The 26,357-nt window shown below is 40.0% G+C and overlaps 1 protein-coding gene across 2 annotated transcripts in view; it reads right to left on the bottom strand.

The window, feature by feature from the left end:
* ubr2 (ubiquitin protein ligase E3 component n-recognin 2) overlaps positions 1–26,357 on the bottom strand; it is a 53,699-nt gene that overhangs the window by 25,562 nt on the left and 1,780 nt on the right. Inside the window, exons 3-35 of one of the 2 annotated variants that reach the window (XM_025010146.2) lie at positions 24,392–24,663; positions 22,923–23,001; positions 22,597–22,710; positions 22,346–22,476; positions 21,606–21,744; positions 20,489–20,551; positions 18,902–19,022; positions 18,722–18,829; positions 18,557–18,645; positions 14,924–15,022; positions 13,589–13,752; positions 13,414–13,513; positions 13,199–13,327; positions 10,994–11,177; positions 10,830–10,891; positions 10,431–10,541; positions 10,285–10,350; positions 9,425–9,541; positions 9,274–9,334; positions 9,042–9,166; positions 8,836–8,888; positions 8,623–8,725; positions 8,477–8,525; positions 8,239–8,393; positions 6,487–6,619; positions 6,246–6,355; positions 5,142–5,225; positions 4,818–4,996; positions 4,501–4,709; positions 4,321–4,414; positions 4,077–4,238; positions 1,815–1,903; positions 1,694–1,730 (exon numbers count right to left, since the gene is read on the bottom strand). In XM_025010146.2, the coding sequence (XP_024865914.1) occupies positions 1,694–1,730; positions 1,815–1,903; positions 4,077–4,238; positions 4,321–4,414; positions 4,501–4,709; positions 4,818–4,996; positions 5,142–5,225; positions 6,246–6,355; positions 6,487–6,619; positions 8,239–8,393; positions 8,477–8,525; positions 8,623–8,725; positions 8,836–8,888; positions 9,042–9,166; positions 9,274–9,334; positions 9,425–9,541; positions 10,285–10,350; positions 10,431–10,541; positions 10,830–10,891; positions 10,994–11,177; positions 13,199–13,327; positions 13,414–13,513; positions 13,589–13,752; positions 14,924–15,022; positions 18,557–18,645; positions 18,722–18,829; positions 18,902–19,022; positions 20,489–20,551; positions 21,606–21,744; positions 22,346–22,476; positions 22,597–22,710; positions 22,923–23,001; positions 24,392–24,663 (3,791 nt within the window). The remainder of the gene's footprint in view (positions 1–1,693; positions 1,731–1,814; positions 1,904–4,076; positions 4,239–4,320; positions 4,415–4,500; positions 4,710–4,817; positions 4,997–5,141; positions 5,226–6,245; positions 6,356–6,486; positions 6,620–8,238; positions 8,394–8,476; positions 8,526–8,622; positions 8,726–8,835; positions 8,889–9,041; positions 9,167–9,273; positions 9,335–9,424; positions 9,542–10,284; positions 10,351–10,430; positions 10,542–10,829; positions 10,892–10,993; positions 11,178–13,198; positions 13,328–13,413; positions 13,514–13,588; positions 13,753–14,923; positions 15,023–18,556; positions 18,646–18,721; positions 18,830–18,901; positions 19,023–20,488; positions 20,552–21,605; positions 21,745–22,345; positions 22,477–22,596; positions 22,711–22,922; positions 23,002–24,391; positions 24,664–26,357) is intronic. The other variant, XM_017434448.3, reaches the window with a different exon arrangement.

The raw sequence follows: 26,357 nt of genomic DNA, 5'->3' as shown, positions 1-26,357 counted from the left end.
GGCTAAACAGCTATGTCTAAAGGTCGGTGCTACCCGTCAAAAACTGCTACCGTCATGTTTACAAACCGAAAACTATAGCGGTTCGTGTTAATGTTAAATATCATCGGATACTGAAGTGGAAGCTTAGGAGTTATGCTTAGCATAACATTGGAACAATTTATATCCACGACGAAAACCTTTCTAAAACCACAAAAATCACTTCCTTCATCAGAATATCCGACCTGTTAAATATAAGCAGGTAGCACAAATAGATCTATGCCTTAAAAGCAGCAAGTGTCTGAAAAACATTACAACTTACATACAAAAACTTACAAAAGCACAATAAATACTTAAAAAACACTCCACAGAAATAAATTTCACTTGACTGAATTTTTTATGTACACCTATGCATCTTTTAATGTCTTAAAACAAAACAAGAAAAATCTAGGTATTTTCATGCAGTGTCTAGAAAGAGGTGTTGTTCAGCTTGTAGGGCACCACAACTGCTTCCACCCACCTCCATCATCATCATATGAAATAACTTTTTGTCACAACAAAAAATAGTGGCTGGTAAAAAAATTTGTCCACCAGCCACTATGGCAGGTGGACAAAATTTTTAATTTCCACCCCTGGTTGTACCGAGTGAATTGACTGAAAGGGAACGTAATGTTATGCATATAACTACTGTTCCCTGAAGGAGAGGAACGAGGTACAACACATGGCTGCCCGCTGCTCAGCTGGGCTCGGTGAAGAGAGGCTGTTGAACTGAGGAATGACGGTGATGACGGACGGTTACATAGTGCAGGCAGGGCCTGTCACTTGTCGTCATCACGTCATTTGCCTAAAGCTGTGATTAAAGGTATCTTCAGCCAGGACACGCGGGGGCGTGATATCCCATAGTACATGTGTTGTACCTCGTTCCTCTCCTTCAGGGAACAGTAGTTATATGCATAACATTACGTATTTTGGAGCAAATATCCATAGCCAGTCTTTGTGATGATCTCGCTGAGGGGGTTCATGGTCATACCGAACAGGATTATCATTTCACAGGTTTGAGTGTTTGGTGTTACAGTTTCAACCTACGGTTCTGTCGACCACTAGCTGGTACTTGGCTACCCTACTGTTAGTGCATTGTTTGACTCTAGAGCCTCAAGTATGGACAAGATTTGGATGTTTTGCATTGTTTCAGAAGATACATTCTTCTTTTAACCAATTAAAGTATTTTTACTAAACACCAGAAGCTATGTTGAAAGTTTTCTTTACTTTTGTTTTGTTTAAATTTATCAATATTATTGATTTTTTTTCATCAATTTTGATTTAATTATTAAAATTTTCTTAATCCACCACATGATACTACATTTTAGGAAAAACAAAAAAAGCATGAAATTTAGAATAGTAATAAAAACTGTGGTAAAAAATTATTTCATAGGACCTTACAATATAGTGAAAGTGCTGATTTTATTTATTTGTATTTATTATTTTATACAGTGGCCTATATCTGTATAAATATTTTGTCAGTTATTTTAAGTGTTAGTTCAACAAGAAGGTATCAAGAAAAAATAATTCATGTTCAAGGCAACTCACTGTACTTTAAAAGCAATAAATGCAACGTTTCTAAACTCAGTGAAGTATTGTTTTCAATAATCCTTTTTACAATATTGATCAAAATAATTGTGAATATTTTTACATAATTGAGCAACCCCTACTCACTCACCTATCATGAGCAACAGGCTCCACCTCCTCTGATGTACCTGCAACATACAAACAAAACACCACCTAAACACATTTTACCACTGGCAGAAAGATGTGACTCCATCCTCTGACAGATGACTGACCGCTTAATCGCTTCATGTAGATGGACTGTAACGCTTCTATCTGCTGCCTGGTTGTCTTTATCCATGTCTCCAGACTGGGATGGTCAACACTGAAGAAAAACAAACAGCAGAGATAAATAATCCACACAAAAAGGACAGATACACCTAGGGTGACCAGTGACCTCTTTTCTATCAACATGTCCTCTTTCTAAGACAAAAAAAATGTGTTGGGATTCTAAAATCAACTGAGAATTTATTTTACTTCAGTCTGAAACCTTTTCACAAAATGATTTGCATTGTGCTTCCAACTTTGTCCTCACTCTTCATGTCAACAAAGGTCAGCTTGCACCTGTAGCTCCGATCACTGGCTTCAGCACTGCGAGTTTCCTTGTTTACAACTGCACATGGTGACGTGCATCAGCAGTTAGAAATTGCTTAAACATTAGTGTATAGATGAAATAAAGAACTAAATACTGTAAAGAAGGTGTGTGTTGATTTCTCATTTCTGTGAAACTCATTACAGCTTGATAACGTGTTTCATTCAAAGGGATCTCTCAAAGGTACAAACATGTAAAGCTTGGATAAATACTAAATGGTAATGTAGTTCAAACTGTACAATATAATCAAGATACTTTGGTTGCTAAGAAATGAGGTTATGCTTAGTCAATGATAGAATATAAACAAACTTGGATATTGCTAAAATGAATTGATTGTTAAAAGTAGGTTACGAAAAATGTAAATAAACTTCGATGTCACTAAAATGATTTGATTGCTGAAATGAGGTCACGATTAGCTTATGATAGAATAATCCCGAAGAACAGTTGTGTCTGTGGGGTGAGGGAGGCGGAAGGCTCCAGGACATCATGATATGATAGTATGTTTTAAGAAGTAAAGGGGTTATTACTTCAGACACAACTGGGAACGTGTTGCTGTTGCCTCTTCTTGGTGAGTTGTTGTCTCCATTCAGCTGAATGTTTAAATAAATGTATGATTTGTTTTCAAACCTCTGCTTTGGACTCGTTTTATGTGTCCGTCTTTTCTGCAACATCAAAAGATCCGATGAAAGAAACTAAGTGGTCAGGTGAGATTCCTCTGAAAGGAGTGAATACTAAAAACTTCGTTTTTCTCAACAATACCCATGATTTTATGTTGATCATGATATGAGGGAAGCTGAGTGCCTGACATGCCTGACAAAAAAGTGATTTGGTAACAAAGCATCTTTTAGTTAATGGACAATAAAGGCAATTATATACTAGCGAAAATTATATTAGCAAAAATAAATATATATATATATATATATATATATATGTGTCTGTGTACCTGATGCTAAGTTTCTGAGAACAAGTGTAGGTATACCTGAAGTCAAGTCTATGTACAGTCCTGCTCACCATTATTGGCACCCATGAAGTTTAAGTACATATAATGGAATATTAACTGAAGGAAATTCATCAAGTGAAACAACATTTTATTGCTGATAGCTTGTGCTTGATGCAAAACAGCAAATGATCAAAAACATTTAAAAAGATAAACATTATGAGGAAAACAAAGAAAAACATAATTTTTACCATGCCAATGGTATTGGCACCCTTTGCTGCAAATCAATATGAAAACCCAATTTGGCTCACCTGTTGCAAATCACACATGAGGATCACTTGTGATGGACTGCCTCCACACATATGACATGAATTAACCAATGAATGATCATGAAGATATTCACTCAGCTATGCAAATCATGAAGGGGTGCCAATAACGGTGAGCAGGACTGTAAGTGTGAGGTCAGGTTTATGTGTATCTAAGTTTAGGTGTAGCTATGGATAGATGCATGTGTACCTTAGGTCAGGTGTACCTGTAAACATACCTATGCCTGCTCTAGGTTAGGTGTAACAATAGACAGATGTACCAGCCCCAAAGGTCAGGCATAACTGTGAACAGGTGTATGTGTACCTGAGTTCAGCTGTAACTGTAGACAGATGTAGTGTACCTGAGGTCAGGTGTATATGAGAATAGTTGTAGGTGTACCTGAAGTCAGATAACTGTGGACATGTGCATGTATATCTGAGGGAAGATGTAACTGTAAACAGGTATATGTGTACCTGAGGTCAGGTGTATTTAAGGAATGGAATGGATGTACCTGTAGACAGGTGTACCTCAGGTTCTGTGCACCTCTGGACAGTTGCATGTGTACCTGAGATCAGATGTACGTGTACCTGAGGTCAGGTGTACCTGTGGATAGGTGTACATGTACCTGGGATTAGGTGTGTCTGAGGTCAAGTGTATGTGTACCTGCGGTCAGGTGGGGAGGTGCGTGGCAACAGGGGGATCACAGTGTTGCTTAGACACTCGCACAATGGACACAAAAACTCTCCTTTTTGTACGTCATAGCTGGTGTGACCTCTCAGACGCTGCTGACGTCTCTGCTCTTTCAGCTGCACCGCCTCAAAGTACCTGAATACAAACAAGTGTAAAGTGATGAGGTGACCTGCCCCGTGAGCTGCTGGTTGGTCAGAATATAGCTGCAGTATCTCACCTCTGCCAGCAGGTGGCATGCATGATGTGTCCACAGCTGGCTGTGTGGATCCCCATGGACAGGTCAGGATGCATGAACAGGGAGTTATGGTTCTCTGAGAAACACAGTCACATGTTGGGCAACAATCAGTAACACAGACAGGTGACTATACAGGTTACACCAGAGTGTGGTTCCACACACCTGAGTCAGGAAGGCCACGGCTGCGATTCTTGGACAAAACTGTGGACCTCTGGATGAATGCTGCCAGGACCATTGCTTTTCCATGACTTCTGACTTCCTGTTCCTCCTGACACAGGATGCAGGTCACCAGCTGACGGCACTCAGCCCTGCTCATCCTCCAGGGACCAACGCACACCTGAGAGGAACAGGTGAGCTCTGAACTGGAAGGACTGAAAGGAGAAGACCAAAACATTTTGATGCTCTTTTGATGAACAGCACAAAAGCATGTCAACACAGCTGCCGCTACAAGGAGTTTCCAGGTGTGTATGCACGTGTACCAGTGCTCGGCAGCAGAGGTGGAAGCTTCCAGCTCCTCTATGCTCTGCTGGAACAGCTCTTTGTTCTCATTGATGAAGTGTTTCTGCATCTCAGACATCTGAGCCATGATCTTCTCCCTGCGGAGGCGAGCCATCTCTGCCTTCCTCTTCCTCTCCGCCTTGTCTTTGTCCCTCATCGTCTGCACAAGACACCCCCGTGCCCCAATAATCAATCAATCAATCAATCAATCAATCAATCAATTTCTACTCTGTTATTGAATTAGAACAATAAAACAATCTTTCTGTCAACTAAAGTAAAATAAACAAACAGGAAGTTGTTCTGACCTCTTCTACATGCTGTCCCTGGTTGATGGAGATGCTGGATGTAGATGATGTCCGTTCTCTGATGGTTTTGATGTTTCCCACCATCTGCTCACCAACAAACACACAAAAATATCAACAACTGGACATCTTATTGTCCCCCATCCCACTGGGTGGGACAGCAGTGTTTGTTCATGATTTTGGACATGTGAAAACTGGACTTTGGTGGCCTCAGATATAGTCTGAGAGTCCGCCTCTGATGCTCCTTTGATGGACTGAGAACTTCTCTTTAATGCAGGTGCAGGTTCTTAGTCAACCAGGGATGTTTATACAATAGTACAGCAACTGGACTTCTTTAGTTTTGATTCAGTTCAGTTTTGTTTATTTACATAGCGCCAATTCATAAATGTCTTCTCAGGGCACTGTACAAAAATATTCACATACATTATAAAATGCTAATTAGTAAAAGTTATCTATCCAAGGAACCCAGCAGACTAAGTCAAATTTTCACATTGGCGCAATTTCCCATCCTAAGCAGCACATTGGTGACAGTAAAAAACTAATGACTCCCTTTTAACAGAAAAAAATCTACAGTAAAACCAGGCTCAGGATGAGAAGCCATCTGTTCAACCAGCTGGGTTTTAAGAGGACAGGAAAAAGACAGACAAACACAGAATGGTTGGTTCAGGTGCAGTTTCTATTGGAAGAAAAACAAAATAAAACAAAAGTTGATAGAAATAATTACAATTACAAACATGGAGAGTAGAGCAGTAAAGACAGCAGCAAAGTGAAGAAATGTGGTCAGTTTGTCTTCCAGCAGTGTAAAGGTCTTTGCATACTCAATAAGAAGTCATGAAGTCGGCTCTCTGAGCTGAGTGTCTGATGGACTATGAAAGGTGTGTGTGAAAATGAACGTCACGCAACCACAAAACCGTAAAGCGACTTCTTGACTTCTTATAGAGTATGCCGGAGCCTTAAGCTTATAGCAGCATAATTAAGAGATAGCTCAGGAAACCCAAGTCAACCGAGAACTAAAAATTTTGACGAGATAAGCTTTATATTACTTTATATGAGCCACTGTAAACTGAGCTGGTGTCAGTGTGACATCATTGTGACATCAGCATGCACCTTTAGGATCCATGTGATCATGTCTTTGTGGACCTCAAGGTGAGGAGCGTTCTGCAGACTCTCCAACAAAGCCAGAACACTTCCTGAAGTACTGGGAGCTTCACCTGGACCTGAATATACAAACACAATGAGTGAGACAAACTAAAACTACAAACTGCCACGATAAAATAATTAACACAAATCAGACATATCACATGATGATATGACTGACTGAAGGAAAAAAACAAAAACATGTTTTTACTCCACAAGTGTGTGAGTAGTATATACTGACGTGTGATTTTAGACGTGTAGTTAAAGATGATGTCATCGTCTGTGCTGCTGTTCTCCAGCTGCTGCTGCTCCTCCAGCAAAGCCATGCCCACCAGGTGGAGCGCCTACATGCAGGAGGACAAACAGAATCCACAATTACCAGGTGTCAAAACATCCCACTCAGGACCTGTTTGCATGACACTGTTTTTAGGTGAAATTGGAACATTTCTGTTGCAATTTGGCCATTTGTGTACATGACAACAACGAGCTGATTCTCTGACACTGAAACCTCTTGAACCCAGATCTCAGAGTGGAAGATTTCAGATATGCCCAGCATCAATGTGAAATTGCACATTTGCACTACGGATGGTTGCAAACATTTTTTCTGAACTTGAGTTAGTAGATCACCTACACTAACAATGGCAGATAATACTGAGTACTGTTTGTGCTACTCATCCTTTTCAACGTGCAGCAACAATTCAACCCCACTGTCGGGTCCATTTTGGATGCAACCATTTTCATGATCAAGAAAATGTCTGAATGCGTCGTTGAAATACAAAAATTACAGTGCCAGCTAGTGATCTGGAATAGAAACTACAGCGGCTTTAACAATCACATCATTACCATATAAATGTGCAACTTTTCATTAACCAACATCAAAAAAATCTCTAATGCTTCCAGGAGCTTGACATGTAAACAGGGCCTCAGTGTCTCTGTATGGACTCGGGACAGGGCCCAAGGGCGGAAATTAGTACAATGGTTAGAGTCTCCACCTGTCATGTGCAAGACCCAGGTTTGACTCCCCTATTCTTTTGGCTGTTCCTTGTTTTATTGTTCTGCTGCTGGTGTAAATAATTTGCTTCCAGCAAGTAGCTATTTTGCAGAAGTTCACCATAAACAAATGACATATATTTTATACATTTCCACTTCTCAATAAAATAAAACGTTCGAAACAAGACTGTTTCTCTGTTTTTCTCTCCCTCCTGTGGGTCAAAGTTGTTTCTCATTAAAACAGCCTGGTCTAATAATAAATCAGAAAAATGGACGCTTTACCAGTGACATCAGCTGTTTGTTTTGTGTTGCACTGGTTTGTTTAATTTATTTAATTATTCATTTAATTTTCAAGTTTTCATAAGAAAACTTCACAAAGAGGTAGAAAAAAGTCAAAAGTTAAAACATTTGTTTCAGCTTCTTGAATATTTTTTTCTTTCTTTTCCCCCAATCTGTTTCTGATTAACTCTTGCCTGTCTGGGATTAAATTCAGTGAGGTGCAGATCTCTGGGAGAACCAAAGTCCAGTCTGCACCTGGAGCGAGGCTTCATTTATCATCAGTCACGTGATTTTAAGGAGGCTGAAGCAAGCCTCGAAGTGGGGCTTCATTTAAAACTGGCCTTTCTGCTCAGAGCGTGATTCGAAGCTTTGGTTCACTAGTTTACGTACTCCCCCAAAAACAGAATCGAATTTTCGCCCTTTATTGGGCCCTCTGCAGGTCATTAATGCTCCTCAATGTGGACTCAGAGGACAATTCAGCCTTCTGCAAGTCATTAAAATTTCTCTGTGTAGACTCAGATGAGGATGGGTCCTTCTGCGGGTCATTAGGGTCCACTGTGTGGACTCAGAGGAGGACAGGGATTAAACTTCCTGTCTTTAGTCCAATTAAACTTCTTGTCTTCAGTCTGATTGGTCTCTCAGGTATCTGAACAGACCTTTTGGCAAGTAAATAATAGAAACATTTCCAGCTCACCCTCTGCAGCATCGACTCGGTCCAGCCACCACCGCTCGGCTCCACAGCCCACTGCAGCACAGCGCCCTCTACAGCCAACAACATGTCACACTGTAGCAAGTTCACCAGGCTGGCAAAGAGTGGACACAAAGGCGGAGGGACTGGTGGGGGCAGGGCTAAAGAAGACATGCACAGGTTACCATGCTGAGCAGGTAAATTACAAATAGATGCTGAAAAGTTCACAGAAAGATGTGTTTACCCGTGTCCTCGCCGACCTGTCTCCTCAGCTTCCTCTGAGCCTCCTCAGCCTGAGGAAGAACGCAGGGTTACCATGACAACACACAATACCCAAACAATATCTGAGCAAGACTCAGTCAATATCTAGATCCAAATCAGTGCAGATACCTTGGACTGGTCAGCTCTGGTGTAGTGATGGAAGTAAAGGTTGAAGTGCTTGTACCAGTCAGGACGCAGTTCGTACAGGCCCCGCCCAGTCACACCTGGCTTCCTGTGGACACAGTACTACAGTCAGTACTATACCACAGCTGTATGAGTAAGTCACGTATATTCAAGGTGGACTGCAAGTTGTTAAAGTGGATGTGTAAAACAGAAACTGACTTGAATAAAGCCACACTGTCGATGACTTGCTCAAGACCAGTCTCCTTATTTCCCTGAAAAAGACACAAATAGTCCGAGACAATCCATGGTCATACACAATATACACAGGTAAACATAAGATGAACATTCGGGTAAATATTCAGGCAAACACTTGGGTAAACACTCAGGTGAACACTTGTAAGTAAACTCTTAGGTTTGCCTCTCACGTTCTCAGGAAGAGCCTTCACCAGCTCGCTGTGAGCCATCGGTCTGATTGCGAGTTGGTGGATGATTTCTCTTCTAACCTCATCGAAAGGCTCCACTTGTCCAACACCTGGCACATAACGCTCACCTTTAACACACAAGCATACTGCAGCTAAGCTTACCATCCTGTTTTACCTGTACAATCTACACCTAGAGCCTGATTATTTCCTTTTCCAGCAGCACAGAAGCACTCACCAACAACCATGATGATGAGATGAAGCATCTCTTCAATTAGAGTGTTCTGCTGAACCAGGTCCTGTGGAACAGACACTATAGCGTCAGATTCACCCTCAAAGACTCCATCTTCTCCATACATCAGCAGAACAACAGCAGAGTCAGTACTGACCTTATTGGCCTCTCTGTATCTCTTCCTAATGTCTACAGAACTAAAGATGTGAAAAAGTTCAAATCTGCTCAAAACAATCATAAGGAAATGATTTGGATCCATCATGGACGCCCCCACCTACAATAAAACATCAAAAGCTGTCAGTGGAGTACATCTGAATCAGTAAATTCACACAAAAAACATCCAAAAAACAAAACAGTTTGAGCTGAATTAGATCATATTTTAAGTAAAGTCAGCAAAGCAAAAACAAAGAATCAGGGTTGAGTCATAAGAGTCAGACTTGAATAAGTGGAGTTTAACTAGATTCAGAAAAGTATCAGGTGAGTTAGGAATCAGATCACAGTCAGTAGACTCAAAGTAGAATCATAATAGGTATGAAGTAGAACCAGAAAAAAACAGTAGTTGGTGGAATCACAATAGAATGAAAGTAGAGCCAGTAAAGTCAGATGAGAAAAAACTAGTTTGAGTTGATTTAAAAGATTCACACTACAATCAGTGGTTTCACTAGAGGCAGCATACAACCAGAAAGTTCAGTAGTCATAATAGATTTAGAGTAGAGTCCGAGTGGAATCACAATAAAACAACAGGAGACCTCAGGACAAACTAGAACAAGAATCAAAATAGAACAAACATGGAATCAAAACTAAACCAGAGTAGAACAGGTAGAATCAGCGTAAAATCAGTAGAGTCAAAGTAGATCCGGAGTAACATCAAAATGAAGCCAGTAGAGTAGAATAGATTCAGATTAGATTTATTTGATTAAACATAACTATAAATTAGTAGACTCAGTGAAGTGAGTATAAAATTATTGAACCAGAGTAGAGTAAGACAGGAGTTGAATGGGTGGTGGCCTGCTGTACCTGCAGCATGATGATATCTTTATCAAACATTTCCATTCTGCACTTGACGTTGTGGTAATAATAGATCTGAAACAGTAAACAACAAATGTTTACTGACATCTGCTTATCTGAGTCCTTGAAGTATTGATCACTAGCCACACCCTTACCTGATTGATCAGTGAGAAGCCGTTCCTCCTCCACATTCCAGCATGCACCTGTGCACAGAGCACCAGGCAGCGAAGTGGGAGCTCAATCAGGAGGTGGGGGCAGAGTTCACCCTGAGGGCACGTGGAAAAAAGCACCATCAATAAATCTGATTGATTAGAAACAGCTGCTGTTGATGAGGTGAAGTTTGTTTGAGTCTAAGATGAGGGAATCTTTCAGCCCCTGCAGCTAATGTATTTACAGAAGAACATGTGAATCTGTATTTAGAGCTGATTAATTACTGATAATGTTCAAAGACTTCATTGATGTTATCAGATCAGTGAAGAGTGGAACATCCCATAAGTTTCATCTCAAAACAGCTGTAATCAAAAATTCTGTAAGAAGTTGATCATATTACTGACCAGCGGCAGCTGCTCAGGGAACTGAGATGCCACCTCCGTCCTGCTGAGCAGAACATGGAGCCCTGAAAGAAGACGACATGCAGTACGAGTTAACATGCAGATCCACAGCAGATAACATGTATGTATGCATGTATGTATGTATGTCTCTGCACGTGTGTGTTTACCTGCCAGCAGCCTGCAGACAGGCAGGTGGATGGACACCTTCTCCTGAGACACCTGGTATCTGAATGTATCCACAGAGTGACCGGCCAGACTCAAGCTGATTGACTGCTCACCATCAGACAGGCCGCCATGACACTGACTGAGTGCACTCAGACACTTCTTATAGGCCTCGATCAGGACATGTTCCTGACAATCACACAGAAGAATCACTGATGAGACAGAACAGTTCAAAGGATCAAATACTGATTCTACATTTCAGTAAAAATATTTACCTAAATATGTCTCAAATGCAAGACGGTACTGTAGCATGTTATTGTGGCATTTTTATTAACATGTTAATGTAGTGTATATATGTAGTGCGTTATAGTAGCATGTTGATGTAGCAGGTCATGTAACATGTTAATGTAGAAAGTTAAAGTAGCATGTTATATATGTTAACATGTGTAATGTAGCGTATTATAGTATGAGTAGTACAAGTGTATTTCAACCATGAAAACAATAAAAGACAAAATACAAAATAAAATTCATTACAATACACATTGCTCCACCAGTTCTTATTTAGTTTACAAATCGAAAAGGAGTGGGAACAAGTACATTCCTTTTTAATCCCACGCTTCTCCATTAGTTATTAATTATTGTTTGCCTAGCTTCTAACAGTATAAACTTCAAGAACAATGGGTACTTAGGTACAAGTTGTTATTATCTTAATTAATACAAACTGCTGTTTTAATTTTTGAAGACTGCGATGTAGTTTTATAATCGTTACTTCCAAATAACAACAATAACTATTTCCAAATAACATTATTTTAGTTTTGATCAAGTAGGGTGCTAATGTGCAATACCTATGATGCCATGTAACATCTACAAACCTGTTGGTAACAAACGACACTTCACAACATGTATGATGCTGTGTAACATGCTTAGGCAGAATTCCAAGGAGGTCAGGGGGGTTCAGACCCCCCTTCAGTGTTGGAAAAATGGACATTATCCGCCCTAGTAAATCATTTTAATAAACATTACTTTTAAGCAATATAAAAAGCACAAAACATATCCACCACTGATGTAGGCAAAACAATGCATTTGTGAGTTTTGAAATTTATATTATTATTTATTATTATTTGATCCATTGTACCGCTAACTCCTCAGGAAGCTGCCTGATGACTGGAGCAGTGGAGGTAACATGAATAACTGGGTTCCAGTTCCATGACTGGATGTTTGGTTGCCTGTTGTTTACATTTTCTCCTTCTGCTGTTTTATCCTTTTTGTTTTTTTGCTGCTTGTGGCCAGGTTATTATTTTCTATGAAAAGTTTTGTACTCAAAATGACTAACCTAGTTAAAACAAAGTCAAATCAAAAAGTTAATTTTAAAAAACAAACAACAAAAAAAGACATGTCACACATGTTATACATGTCCAGTTCTCAATAAAATGAAAAACATGAACATTTGAAACAAAACTACATTTTTTTCCCCTCACAGAAGAAACTTTGAATCTTTGAATGCCCGCCCTGGCGCTTAAATAATCAAAGTTAGTTTTAGTTTTTTTTGACTGATTTTAGTGCAGTTGGATTTATTACAGTTGCCTGAAATGTAATTCCAATGCAGACTTCATTTTCAAATCAAAACACTATCTTTTAGTAGACTGTAACAGTAAAATAAGAAAAGAACAAATCTTAATTTAAAGGGATTTTTAACTAGTAGGAAAAATAGACCTTGTTTGATAATTTCAATAGTTCATAACTTGTGTTGGCAGACACCAAAATAATTCAGTATCTTCAACATCTTCTCAACAATCTTTAAACTGAAGAAAACTACACCCACATCTGATGTACGTTAATGCTTATTCACCATTATTCGCCCTGCAGAGTGAACACATTAAAAATCTTTATATAGAGGGTACTCTACCAATAAGGGACACTGTTTTAATTAATATTTTGTTTGGCCATTCCAGTTCAACTCTTAGGTTATTTACCAATTATATAGTAGTAATTTGTAGTAGAGTATAGTAGTAATAAGGGTTTCATCTGTTCATGTGACAACAGAACATATGACTGTACCTTTGGTGTCCCCTCAAAAAATTGCTCTTAATAAGTCTCCCTGCTGTGTGACAGATATGATACTGAGTAACAGGTTTGAAGCTGCACAACATGTATAATGCTGTGTAATATGTATGACTGTGTAACACATATGACACTTGGCACAGGCTCACATCAGTGGAGCACCACTCCTGGGTCATGGAAATGATGTGAGTTAGTTTCATCTGTAGTGTGAATGCTGCCTCCCACTCGGGCTCCATTTCGATGTGCTGGCCCACCTGTCTCACCACTGGGTCCATACCCTGAGACAGACAGATAGACAGAGGGGTTCAGACAAACACACGGCTGCACTTGAGCTGGTAAACACTCTGCTGTGAGTCCAGGTTACCTGCATACACTTCAACAGATCCAGAAAAGCATCAAAACCTTCAACAAACTTCAGTCGGAGTGGATCGCTCCACTCAGAGGGAGGACTGATCAGGATGTACCTGCAGACAGAACAGCTGGTTAAACTGGAACGACTGCTATAGTGGTCCTGTGACGGGTCTATAACAGGTCCTCACTTCAGGTCACCAATGAGGCTCTGGACCCGACCAAACTTGAAAGCCTGCTGGGCTGTGTAGCGGTCAAACTGGAAGCGTCCCTGTGGGTCTCTGTGACGGAGGTGATCCACAAAGGTTCTGATAATGGTGGTCATCAGGTTCTCCTCCACCATTAGCATCCGAGCCTGTAGCAATGCAAAAACACAGAAGTTTCTGACTTCAGAAAAAAAAATCCCATTAAAATAGACAAGAAACCAGAATTTCCTTAGATGAAGGGGAAGGGACAGGAAAATGGAAATGGATCACAGCTGTCCAGAATAAAATCAGCAGACGACAGACTAACGAAATGAAACACTGATGAACATTAAAATTCAGTAAAAAAAAAGGTCACTATTGTTAAAAGTTTAGAGTTTATCACCACCTTCAGTTTCAGCTTTACACAGAGCCAATGTTTTATATTTAGTTATACCAGTGCTTTAAATCTACAAGTTAACCAGTGTTCAATATTTATATATTGTATTTTTACAGTTATCCTTGTATTTTATATTTACAAGTAAACCAGTGTTTTACATTTACAATTACACCAGTGCTTTATTTTTATATTTATACTACCGTTTTATATATACTGTTATAACAATGTTGTATATTTACAGTTATATCAATGTTTTATATTCATAGTTTAACCAGTCTTAATTGACAGGTATATCAGAGTTTTTTATTTACAGTTAAAAACTGTGTTTTAATAAACAGTTTTCTCAGTGTTTTAATTTACAATTATAATTGCTGTTTGTGGTCTGATGCCAGTTTCTTTAACAAACTGACAGAAACTCTTGTCACTACAAAAACATCAGAAAAGAGGAGTTATGGAGTCAGCGGAAGTTGTAAAGTTTAATAATCAGAGTAAATGATATTTACATGTTTCTGACTCTCACCTGTGTGATCAATGAAGTTACTCTCACCTGCAGGACAAACTGACTATCAGCAGTCTAGTCACCATAATCCCAGATACAGAGCTGCTTTGGGATAAATCTGTCACATAAAATCTTCAGCTTTTACAAACCTGCCAGATTTAAGTCACAGTTTGCTATAAACGAACAGTTTGAGCCAGCACACAGTGTTGATGATATCACACAGACGGGTGGGCTTCGGCTTAGTCTGGCAGGAACTCACCAGAGATGGGACGGTGAACATTTGGATGGACAGGTCAGTGATGGACAGCTCACGGTCGTGGTCGTCTTTCACGTAGTCACACTGCAAGCGTTCATATTTCTACCAGCTTTTTTTTTTTTTNNNNGGGGGGGGGCAGAGAGAGGCAGGTGTGTGGTGGTGCAATGGAAGAGCAGGAGGACCACTCACCATGGTTGGCACGGTGAAGAACTGAACAGAGAATGAGGTCACCGACACCAATCGTTCATGGTCATCCTCCATGAAATCTGTCTGCAGCCGCCTGTAGTTCTATAGGGGAGGGGGATGTCAGAGGTCACTGCTGCTAGTCAGATACCTAGCTAAATCAACCCAGAAGTTAAATTTTAATGTCTTCTTCCAACAGGAAACTCTTTCACACTTTGAGAGGTCACTGCTGCCAGGCAGATAATCAAATATACCAAACCTGATCTCAGGTTTAAATACAGTGAAATTTGTTTGTACCTTTTCATTAAAGAAAGAAACACCCACAATAATCACTGAAATATCTTGAAACTGACAAAAGAAACAGCAAGAAAAAAATTATTAAAAATCAACAATCAAATCATTCACTATTTTTGGATTTTGCTTCAACCGAATTATTTAAAAAAATTAATTTAATTAACTTGACAAAAATTAAGATCCCCGTAACTTAATACTTTGCTACACGACCTTAGGAGGCAATAACTAAACCAAGTGATTTCTGTCCCTCTCTCTGAGACTTATGCACCTGTCCACAGGTATTTTGTCCCACTCCTCCTGAACACACTGCTTCAGCTGTCTCAGGTTTGAAGGCTTCCTTCCCCAGATGTTTCAGCTCCTTCGACAGATGTTCAACAGGATTTAGATCAGGGCTCAGAAGGCCACTTCAGAACAGTCCAATGTTTTGTTCTGAGCCATTCTTTAAGTTTTTAGCTGAGTTTTGGGTCATTATTCTGTCGGAGGACCCATGACCAGCAGCTGAGACCAAGCTTTCTGACACTGAGCAGAACATTTATCTCTAGAAAGCCTTGATAGTCTTCAGATTTCATTGTACCCTGAACAGATTCAGGACACCCTGTATCAGATGCAGCAAAGCAGCCCCAGAACAGAACCGAGCCTCCTCCATGTTTCAGTGTAGGTACAGGATTCTGTTTTTTGTTTAATTTATCAGTCCCTCCAGGATTTCGCGGGCATTTCTTGTGATTGTTGCGGGCTAAAATGCCTGATTTCACGGGGCATTTTCCTAAAAGTTGCAATTTTTTTTTTACTAAAATCAATAAAAAACCATAACTTTTAATATATAAACCAAAAATACTTACTAGTTTTGTAAGATAATTACCAACAAACATTGACATCAAAAGGTGCTTTATTTGAAAACTTTGATAGCTTATAAACTGACATTCATGACCATTTCTGGATTGTCCCTCGTCTGCAGCTCTCCTCACGTTTTGCAGACACAAAATGTTTGTCGATGGATGACTTGCGTTTATGTTTGATGATTACATTGCAGGACGTGCAAAACAGCTTCCCCCCACTCCCATGCAGCTGGGTAGGAAACTGGTTTGCGACCGCAGTGAAGTTAGTTTTAAGTTGGATGTTGGATATTCTCGCTGTGCAGCTCACGGCTGACCCGAAACAGGAACGCTAATGTCGGCCAGCCGTTCTCTGCCGGCCCCTTCTCTCACGCGCGGTGGTTCACTTAAGGACGACTGGCCGACATTAGCGTTCCTGTTTCGGGTCAGCCGTGAGCTAGATGCTGCTAACTCCGCGGAGCGCGAATATCCAATATCCAACTTAAAACCCAACTTCACTGCGGTGTTTTGCGCGGTGTTTTGCTGAAATCTTTGTGGGCAAATGTGAAGCATTAGCGCACATTCTCGCTTCGGTCGCTGCTCCTGCATTCTCCCGGCATTCTGATGTTAACAGGATTTGACGTCACGTCTTCTTCGTGACTTATTTGGGGTTATTTTGTATTCCACACTACACAAACCCACATAGAAGACACTACACTGCAAAAACGGTGGCAAATCACTTTAGAAACAATAAATATTGGGTTAAAGTTGCGGGAAAGTTGCAGTGTTTTGGACAAAGTTGCAAAAAGTTGCGATTTCGCGGGGTTTGCTTGATTTTGCGTTAATAGTTGAGATTGCAACATCGCAAAATCCTGGAGGGTCTGATTTATGGGGTTGTGAACACAGAGCTGATGAGACTTGTTACCAAATAACCCTAGTTTTGGTCTCATCTGACCTCAGAAGCTTTGTGGATTCTCAATATGAATTTTGTCAAACTCCTCGACCTTTCATTAAATACACTTTGGCTCAAACAGACTGATGGTGTAATCTGAGTTCACCTTTTATCTCTTTGGATGTTCTTCTGTGCTATTAGGTTATCATTCGTATTACCCGTCTCTTCAATTTGCCATCAATTTTTCTCTTGTGGCCACGTCCAGGGAGGTTGGCTCCAGTCCTGTGGACCTTAAACTGAGGTCTTTACTCTGGTTTCCTGTTGTTCAGAGAAGTGAATTAAAAATCTTGTTGCTGGTTTACAAAGCACTAAGCGTCTGGGTCTAAAATACATCTCTGATCCTCTGCTGCACTATGAACCATCAAGACCTCTGTAGCCATCTGAATCAAATCTGCTCCCAAAGTCAGAGCCAAATATGCAGAAGCTGCATTTAGCGTTTATGCACCAAATATCTGGAACAAACTCCCAGAAAACTGCTGAACTGCTCCAACTGTGAGTTTCTTTAAAATAACTGAAGACCATCCTGTTTACTACTGCTTTTGATTAAAGCAAAAAATAGTTTTATGCAGTATTTTATATTCCTTTATCTTTTATTTCAATTTCTAATCAGAGCTTGCTTTAAATTTTTCATTTCAAGAAATATTCTGTCTTTGAGCATCTGTAGTTTTAAATTTTAATCTTTCTGTATGCTGTTATTGTTCTTTTGCACTTTGTCACAATGTTTTCAATTGAGTTACCGTGTTATGAAATGCGCTATACAAATAAAGCTGCCTTGTCTTAATCTTCTGAATAATCTGAGCAGCTGTAGTCACAGGAGTATCAAGCTGCTGGGAGATGGTCTTATAGTCTTTACCTTTAACCTGCTGCTCAATCATTTTCTTTCTAAGCTCCTGAGACATCTCTGTCCTCAGCTTTCTGTGCTACATGTTCAGTGTGGTACACACCACAACACCAAACAGCCCTGTGACTACCTGTCACCCTTTAAACTAACTGACTGACTGACTGACTGATTACAAGACTGCAGACACCTGCGATGGTAATTACAGGACACTCCTGAGTTTAACATGTTACTATGGTCACATTACTTTAATCTTTTCTAGGAGTACCATCTTTTTTGTCAAGGTCAGTTTCATTAGGTTGGTTTTTTTTATTATTCAGTTGAACCAAAAATTCAAAAGCAGTGACTGATTTTCATTTGTTGATTTTCTTTTTCCTTTTTATTACTTTTGTCAAGTTTCAAGTTATTTTAGTAACCTTTGTGTGTTTTTCTTACTTTAATTAAAGTAACATTTAACAGCATCTGTGTCTCCATTCTACAGGAAACTCCTACAGTCACTCAGGGGTCATTACTACAAGGCAGACAACTAACTATACAGACGATCATCTCAGGTTTAAATGTCTCCTTCCTACAAGAAACACTTTCTCAGTTTATCAGAATATAAAATATATAGAAACCATGCAGTCTGTAGATCTGATAGTAGCCTGTGAGGTCCATGTAAGGTTCAGGTTCCGACTGCAGTCTGAACCTGAGTTGGACCTCTCAGGTTCTGGCCAAGGTCATGTCTTAGGAGGATTAGGTACCTTGGCAAACTTGATGGCGAAGAACTTTTTGTACTTGAGGTCCATGAGGAGGCTGTTCATCAGCAGCTGGTGATAGATGTTCCTGGCTCCTGCAGACACATACAGGTGATGTTCCTGAACTCTAACCTCTTAACAGAAACTCATGTCCTATAAACAATCAGTCACCTTTCCACATCTTGGAGTCATTGAGCATCAAGCGGTCCACGAGCGAGGAGTTCTCTCCTTCTGGACCTTTCTGCAGGCCCACCTGGCACAGGATCCTCCTCAGACCATCTGAAACAGAACCAACGGTCAGCAGAAACAAACACAGAGTGGGGGATTAGGGGTAATGAAACACAAACATACCAGAGTACTGAATGATCTGTCCTAGCCAGCTAAGAGCCTTCAGAGCAAAACACTGATGGGCCACAACAGACGAGTGCATCACCTGAACCCGCAGGGGCTTTGACTGGCGGCTGGTGTTCCTCTGGGGGGAAGGGGTCATAGGTCATAAAATTTTATAACCACATGAATGTATACAGAACCAGCGTTTGTATGCAAAACAGACCACACAGAATTCAAAATATCCTCAAGTACAAACTCAGGTTCAAGAAGGTTGAGACAGGGGGCAACAAAAGGCTGTAAAGGTGAGTGGTATGAATATGAAACTGCTGGAGGAGCATTTTAGAACTAATTAGGTTCATTGTCAACAGGCCAGTAAGAGGACTGGGTATAAAAAGAACATTTTAAAAAGGTTGAATATTTCAGAAGTAAAGATGGGCAGAGGTTCATCAGTATGTGAAAAACTGACTAGAAATAGTTCATAGGATCCTCAGAAGATTTAAAAAAAATCTGGAGAAATCTCTAAGTTTACAGGTCTAAGCTGAAAGTCAATATTAGATCGCTGTGATCTTCGGGCCCTCAGGGGCTACTGTGTTATAAACAGGTCTGATTCTGTTCTGGACATCACTACATGGACTCAGGAACACTTCCACAAATCACTGACTGTAAAAACAGTTCACTGTAACATCCACCAGAAGCCATAAATGAACACCATTCTGGAATGCTGCCATTTTCTTTGGACCAAAGCTTATTTAAAATGGACTAAGGCAAAATGGAAAACAGTTTTGTGGTCAGATGATTTCAAATTTGAAATTCTTTTTGGAAACCATGAACACCACATCCTCCACACTAAAGAGGATATGGAGCATCCAGTCTGGGTGCATTAGTGGGTCTGGCATGGGCAGCTTACACATTTGGAAAGGTTCCATCAATGCAGAAAAATACAGGTCTTAGAACAACATATGCTCCCATCTAGATGCCTTTTTCAGGGAAGGTCTTGCATATTTCTGCAAGATAATGCTAAACTGCACTGCCTTGCCTAGGATTGCTGATCAGCTCCTCCATCACACAAGATAGGACAACATTCCCTCCAAAACCTCCAGCAGCTGCTCTCCTCAGTCCCTTAACGTTTACAGAGTGTTAAAAAAATAGAGGGGAAGCTTCACAGAGGAAAACATGGACCGAGAACAGCTGTAAAGATATGTGTTGCTGCCATAAAATTCAAAATGACAATTTTTTGTCCAATTCCTACATTTAAAGATTTAATATTTTTTTCATTGTGAATAAAATATGGGTTTATGAGATTTGTAAATGATCCCATTTTTATCTACATTTTACACAGTGTCCTAACTTTTCTAGATTTGGTGTTTTATGAATCTAACTTTTAAATCTGAACAAAGAAAACGTGCAGATTCCATCAGGAAGGTTTTATAAACTCTGGATCTCACAGATCCAGAAAACTCTGAGACTGGTGTCCAAAATGGAGTTTTGTGGCTCCGCCCACACACTCACACTGTCAACAGTGTTTCACAGAGAAAACATATTTTTTATCATTTTAAACATGTGCACAGTTCAACACACACAGCTACTGGTCTCAGATCAGTGACTTACCACGATGATGGACTTGGCCTGGTCGCAAAACTGAAAGTCTCCATACCGGACTGACTTCCTACCCTGAAAACACGTCAGATCAAACAGAGAAGTCATCACTTCAAATTCTTCCTCAAGAAAACACAACAGGACAAATGAGACATGTTTATTAAAGACTTTGTAGCTGCATGTATGAAATCAGATATTCTGCTATAAAAATGATGAAACTACAGTTGTTTACACAAAACAATTCTAATATATTAAACAAGAGAGACTATATATCATTTTAAATCTATGAATTCTGTATTAAAGAAGCTGAAAGCTGCACCTGAACTTTAGAAGAAAATAAGCTGCTGTTAATAAGACAGATACAAAGGCGGAATCATCATCATCATCATCATCATCATCAGTGAGTCAAACAGGACACAGTTTTAATACAGATTTACAATAAATGTCCTGTAAAAATGATAAGATTCATAGTGAAATATAAATTCATTTGTGCAGTATTTTTAGATTTTACAAAAGGAAGGATTGTTTCTTTGCTTTCAAGTGCAACAAACTTGTAAGGAACTTTTATTTTACAAAAAGACTGGAAAGGTTTTTAATTTATAAATGACCTACAGGCAGATTTTTAACCTTTTTTATTAAGTCAATGACTTTTAACTGTTTTCTTGAACCAACACTTTTTATTGTATTTTTGTTGAAATTTGTCAATATTTATAAAATTCTGGATATTTCCCTATTTACTTATTTCAATCTTATTAATCCACCATATGATAAAACACTTTTTAGTGGATAAATATGGTTACATCATAAAGCATGAAACTTAGAATAGTAAAAACAAACTTTAGAAAAATCAAAACTCATGGAATCCTACAAAATATTGGAAGTGCACGATATTGCAGATTTGATTTATTTCTGTTTATTTATCTAGTAGCCTACATTTGAATAAACACTTTTTCAGTTTTCACTGATCTTTAAAGTATAATAAATACATTTACAAACTCAATGAAGGATTCCTTTCAATAATCCTAAAGATAATTTTTCTATATTTGAGCTGCTCTGCACTGTAGTACACATGCATACTGTTGGCAGTACTGTACGATGTACTGAGTGTGGTACTGTCTGTAGTACTGACATCTCTGTCGACGGTGGTGGCAAAGCTGACAGCTTCCTTCTGGCTGCAGCTGACTGCCTTTTGCAGCGTGTAGATCACCTGTTCATATGTGTGGACTTCATCATTGAACAGCATGCAGTAGTAGGTGTCTCTTCTCTCCCTGGGTTCACCCACACCCGCACCCACCCACACCCGCACCCACACACACACACACACACACACACACACAGAGGAGGAATGAGTGCAGAGAATAATAAACTCTACTGCTATAAGTTACCGTAGAGTCTAGTCTCTTTTTGAAACAAAAACTGAAAAAAAAATCCAAGGAAACAGCTGTAAATGTTTCTGTTCTCACTAGCTGTGCAGTGCATGTGTGGCTCGTGCACATTGTGGCTGGTGCAGTGCAGGATTCAGTGCTGACCATTTCAGATGAAAGAATATAAAAGCAGGTGAGTCTGAGCTGTGACTTGTCTGAGTCTTCACTAAGAGGAACCAGCTAACGGACCTTCAGAACATCCTTCTTTTAACCTGAAGGATGCAGCAGAACATTGGGCTCTGACAAGTTAGACCTTTTCACCTCAACACTGAATCCACCCTCCTGAGGCCTGAACATTCAGTTTCTGCTCATTATGAACCAGAGACCAGATGCCCCAATATTTAGCTAATTTGGGTCAGACTGAGAAAAGTTGTGCTGAAGGTCAGCTGCCCGGTTGAACACAATGTGTTAATGTGTTTGTTATTGTGTGTGTTAGTGTGCGTACAGTGGCTCCAAGCCCGGAGGAAGCTGATCCTCCTGTTCCCAGGTCAGCATGTCCACAGCATACTTCAGTATGATAAAGAAGATGCTGTAAGCCCTGGCAACCATGTCAGGAGGCAGATGAGCTACAGGATCCTGGAAGACAAAGAGCAGGGTTGTAGAATCAACTCATCATAAAGCTCTTTACTCTCACAGTTTAATCCAGTTCCATGAAGAGATCTCCTTCAACCTCAGTGGACTGGAAGAGTCACTCACCTCTTTGTGGTCTCTGCTGCTGTCTGCAGGAGTGTGTTTCTGACAGTACGGACCTGTCTTCCAGGCCTCAGGATCTCCACAGTCACAAAAGCCTCCACCTCCTGATGTTGTCATCTAAAAACATATGAAACCAACTTCAGCATCAAAGCACATTTTCTACAGTAAACACCTGTCTGTGTTACATGGCGTGTTACAGTGTGTTGGTTTGTGTGAGCATGTGTAAGTGTGTGCGCATGTGTGTATTACTGTCTGTTTCACAGTGTTAGAGAGTTACACTGTGTGTGTTACAGTCTGTGTTTACAGTGTGGGGGGGTCTGTGTAGTCACCCTGTAGCGGTGGTCTTTGTGTACGCTGCCCAGGAAACACTGCATACACAGAACACATGTAGAGTCGGCTGCACACTCCCTGAACACACAGGCAGATTCTAGTTTAGTCATAAACATCATCCCAGAACTGCCTCACGGGACAGGTGTGTGTGTAACCTGCACAGATGTGTGTGTGTGTTTGTGTGTGTTTTAAGGATGGCAGTATGACCAAAAATTAATATTCCAATATTTGGTAGCTTCATCATGCTACATAATATATACTTTGGTAGTTCTAAATCCTCTTTTAAACACTGTAGTAATGTTTAATTCAACACTAAAACTTAACACAGTGGTGAACTGTGCCTCACAGGTATTGATTCTCCGACTCTCGTTCCCTCATTTGAATAAAAATAACAAACTTTCCAACTGTCCTCTCATCTGATCCAACAGCAGGAGAGACTTTAATTAGTCCAGCTCCAGAACAAAAATAAAGATGCAGTCCAACAGAAGGACAGAGCGTGAGTGTCTTCTGACCAGTCGCCACATTATGAGCAAAAAATTAGTTACAATCTAACACAAAACCAACTAAATCTGATCCCATACACACAGTACACATGAGCTGACCACCCGACGCATCAGAACCATGTTAAACATGTAGAGCAGAAACAAACGTTACAGAGAGAACAGTCATTAAAGGCTACTTGGGTTTAAAATAAATCCAGCACATTCTGACCAGGAGTTTAATAAAATGACTGATGTTCCAAACAAGTCATTTGTACAGCAAAACTTACCATCTGAAGATAGCATTAATTAACAAGTTCATCCTCCAACCCTCAGACCAGCCAGTCCATTCTGACCCTTTTGTCCAAAAAGTTTTTCTTAGCGTGGTGTCTGACAGTTGTTTCAGCTACATGTTAACTTGAGTCTCTGAATCATCATGCAGCACACTCAGCCACTTGAGTTTTCACAGAGACAATGTTGACATCGACCAGGCAAATAGTAGCTTTCAGACAGTGCGGATGATGAGCTTCTATAAACTTTCTAACACAGAAACACTAAGATTCCTCCATGTGAAAAAGTCAAGCTAATTACAGGAATAATTACAATAATTAAGCAGTTTGGTAAAAGTCTTTCTCGTCTAACTCAAGCCAAGCACAGATAAAAGATCCAGAACTGTTTTTCATAAGTAACACGTTGCTTTTTTACGTCCCTGAGCACTCGATAACCGTTTCCCTTGCTTCAGAAACCTAAACACAGAGCCCACTGCAGTTTTCTAGATGAGCAGGAGAGGAGGTGGGGGTCTGTCTGGGTTACATTTAAAGAAGCTGGGAAAACCTAAACTCCTAGTGAATTAGATGCCAATGGCTAAAAGAATATATGTTAAACTCATTGTTGGTATTGTCAAAATACTCATTTTTAAGACTGAATGAGAGAGGACTCTGAATATCTCAAATGTATGTGTGCGTAACCTGAACAGGTGTATTAGTTACCTGCAGGAGTAGGTGGGCTGCCCCACCTTGAACACATGACCACACAGCAGTGACGGATGGTTTTTTTCTTGCAGCAGCGCCAAGCCAGTCGCTGGCTCCTCCCCTACCAGGAGCCACTCTAGGGGAGCAAGCAGAAGGAGCTGACAGGCCAATTCCTCCCTCTGCTCCTCCCTGCTGCTGCCACCACTCGGCCCCAAGCAAAAGACTCTGGGTATGTAGACTGATAGGTGATGGTACAACTCCTGCTGCAGGTCGTCTGCTTCCAGCCACCGCTGAGGAGGAGGAAAAGAAACCGTTACGGGTGGGTACTGACCGATGACGAGGAGTCACGGGTATGTACTGACTGACAATGGAAAGTAAAGGGTGTGTTCAAGACATAGCTGAAAAATACCTTTGGAACCCTGAATGCACTCATAAGCCAAATTTCTGCTGTGTGGGACTAAGAAGCTGGAGTTTGACTGCAGGAAGAAATAATGCTTTTAAACAAATGTGGAATGTGCGACATGACACAATCTGAACCGTATGTAGCCTATGAAGTTGATGTACAATGAGCTGTATTCTGTTTGAATTTACTGAGGCATCCATTAATACTGAATTTAATCTGTTAGTACCTCTGTACATCTGCTAAAACGTAAATATCAGATTTGATGAATAAAGTGATTTGAACATTATGGGAAAAAGTCAGAGCTAAACAAACCTCTTGCTTTTGGAGTTTGAAATAGGTCTACTGGTGGGCCACGTGAACCGAAGCTTTGAATTGAGCTCCAAGCAGGAAACCGATTTTAAATGAAGTCCTGCTGCAAGTCTTAGTTCATCTTCCTAAAAATCACTTAATCAGTGATGAGTGGCGCCTCGCCCCAAGTACAGACCAGAGACTGGTTCATCCGGGGCCTCATGTATCAAAGAGTGCAGCTTTCATTCTTAAAGTACAGTTTTCAGAGCAGACACACACTCACACAAGTAATGAAAAGATTAAATGGTCAGACATAAGGGTGGGAGGACGGCTGCCCATCACCTCTCATCCAATAATGTTAGACACCTCTGTCTGCACGAGTTACACACTATTATTGTGAATGAATGAAGTGAACCGGGAGCGCAGATCTACCAGCGGGGCATTTCTAAGGTTGAAGCATTGCCTGGTTTACACATGTGCTTAATTCCATAATTATTGTAAACAAAGAGGTGCTTTTATGTTGGACCTTATTACATTAATATGGTCCAACATAAACGAGTCAAACAGTCATAGGTCTGAGGTTCTCCTGCAGTGCAGGACAAAATACAAACTTGTTTAACTCCTTTTGTTTTTAATTGTCCTAATACAAATTAGGACTGCATGATATTAGAAGAACTTGCAGTGTGTGATGTTATTAATATTGCACTGACAATATCTGTTATATAAACTCATTTTCCTCATTTTGTCTTCTGTCATCACTATAATCTAAACAAGGTGCGACATTAAGGTCACTGAGTCTGTTAGACTGACCAAGTATATTATTACCAGCAGAACATGAATGATGGTACTTAAAATATAATGTTCTATGACTTACTGCAGTCCTAGCAGTCCTTTGCAATGATATTGCTTTTAGTTCTAGTTTTAACCCCTCGCTAGAATCTTAAGTTACATTTCAACAAGGCATGAAAAATGGTCTTAAAACACACGCATATATATATATATATATATATATATATACACACACACACACATACACATACAATCCCAAGATTTAATTTCTTAGTAGTTTTTTTGCACATACCTGCAGCAGCTGCTGTTTCGGTCGAGACTGAAAGATTGCAAACGTTTACCTATTGATGGTCAGGTGAAGCTTTGTAAAGCAGCTGTGCCAGAAAATAGTTCATTTCTCAAGGATTGAAATGCTTAGTAGCTCCTCTAGTGATCAGGAAGTTTCACATGCATGCATGCACACATACATATATATATATATATATATATATATATATATACACA

The sequence above is a fragment of the Kryptolebias marmoratus genome, linkage group LG22, assembly GCF_001649575.2.
Source record: "Kryptolebias marmoratus isolate JLee-2015 linkage group LG22, ASM164957v2, whole genome shotgun sequence".
NCBI classification, from domain to species: domain Eukaryota; kingdom Metazoa; phylum Chordata; class Actinopteri; order Cyprinodontiformes; family Rivulidae; genus Kryptolebias; species Kryptolebias marmoratus.
The sequence above is the reverse complement of the archived record's forward strand: the minus strand, read 5'-3'. Positions and strand labels throughout refer to the sequence as shown.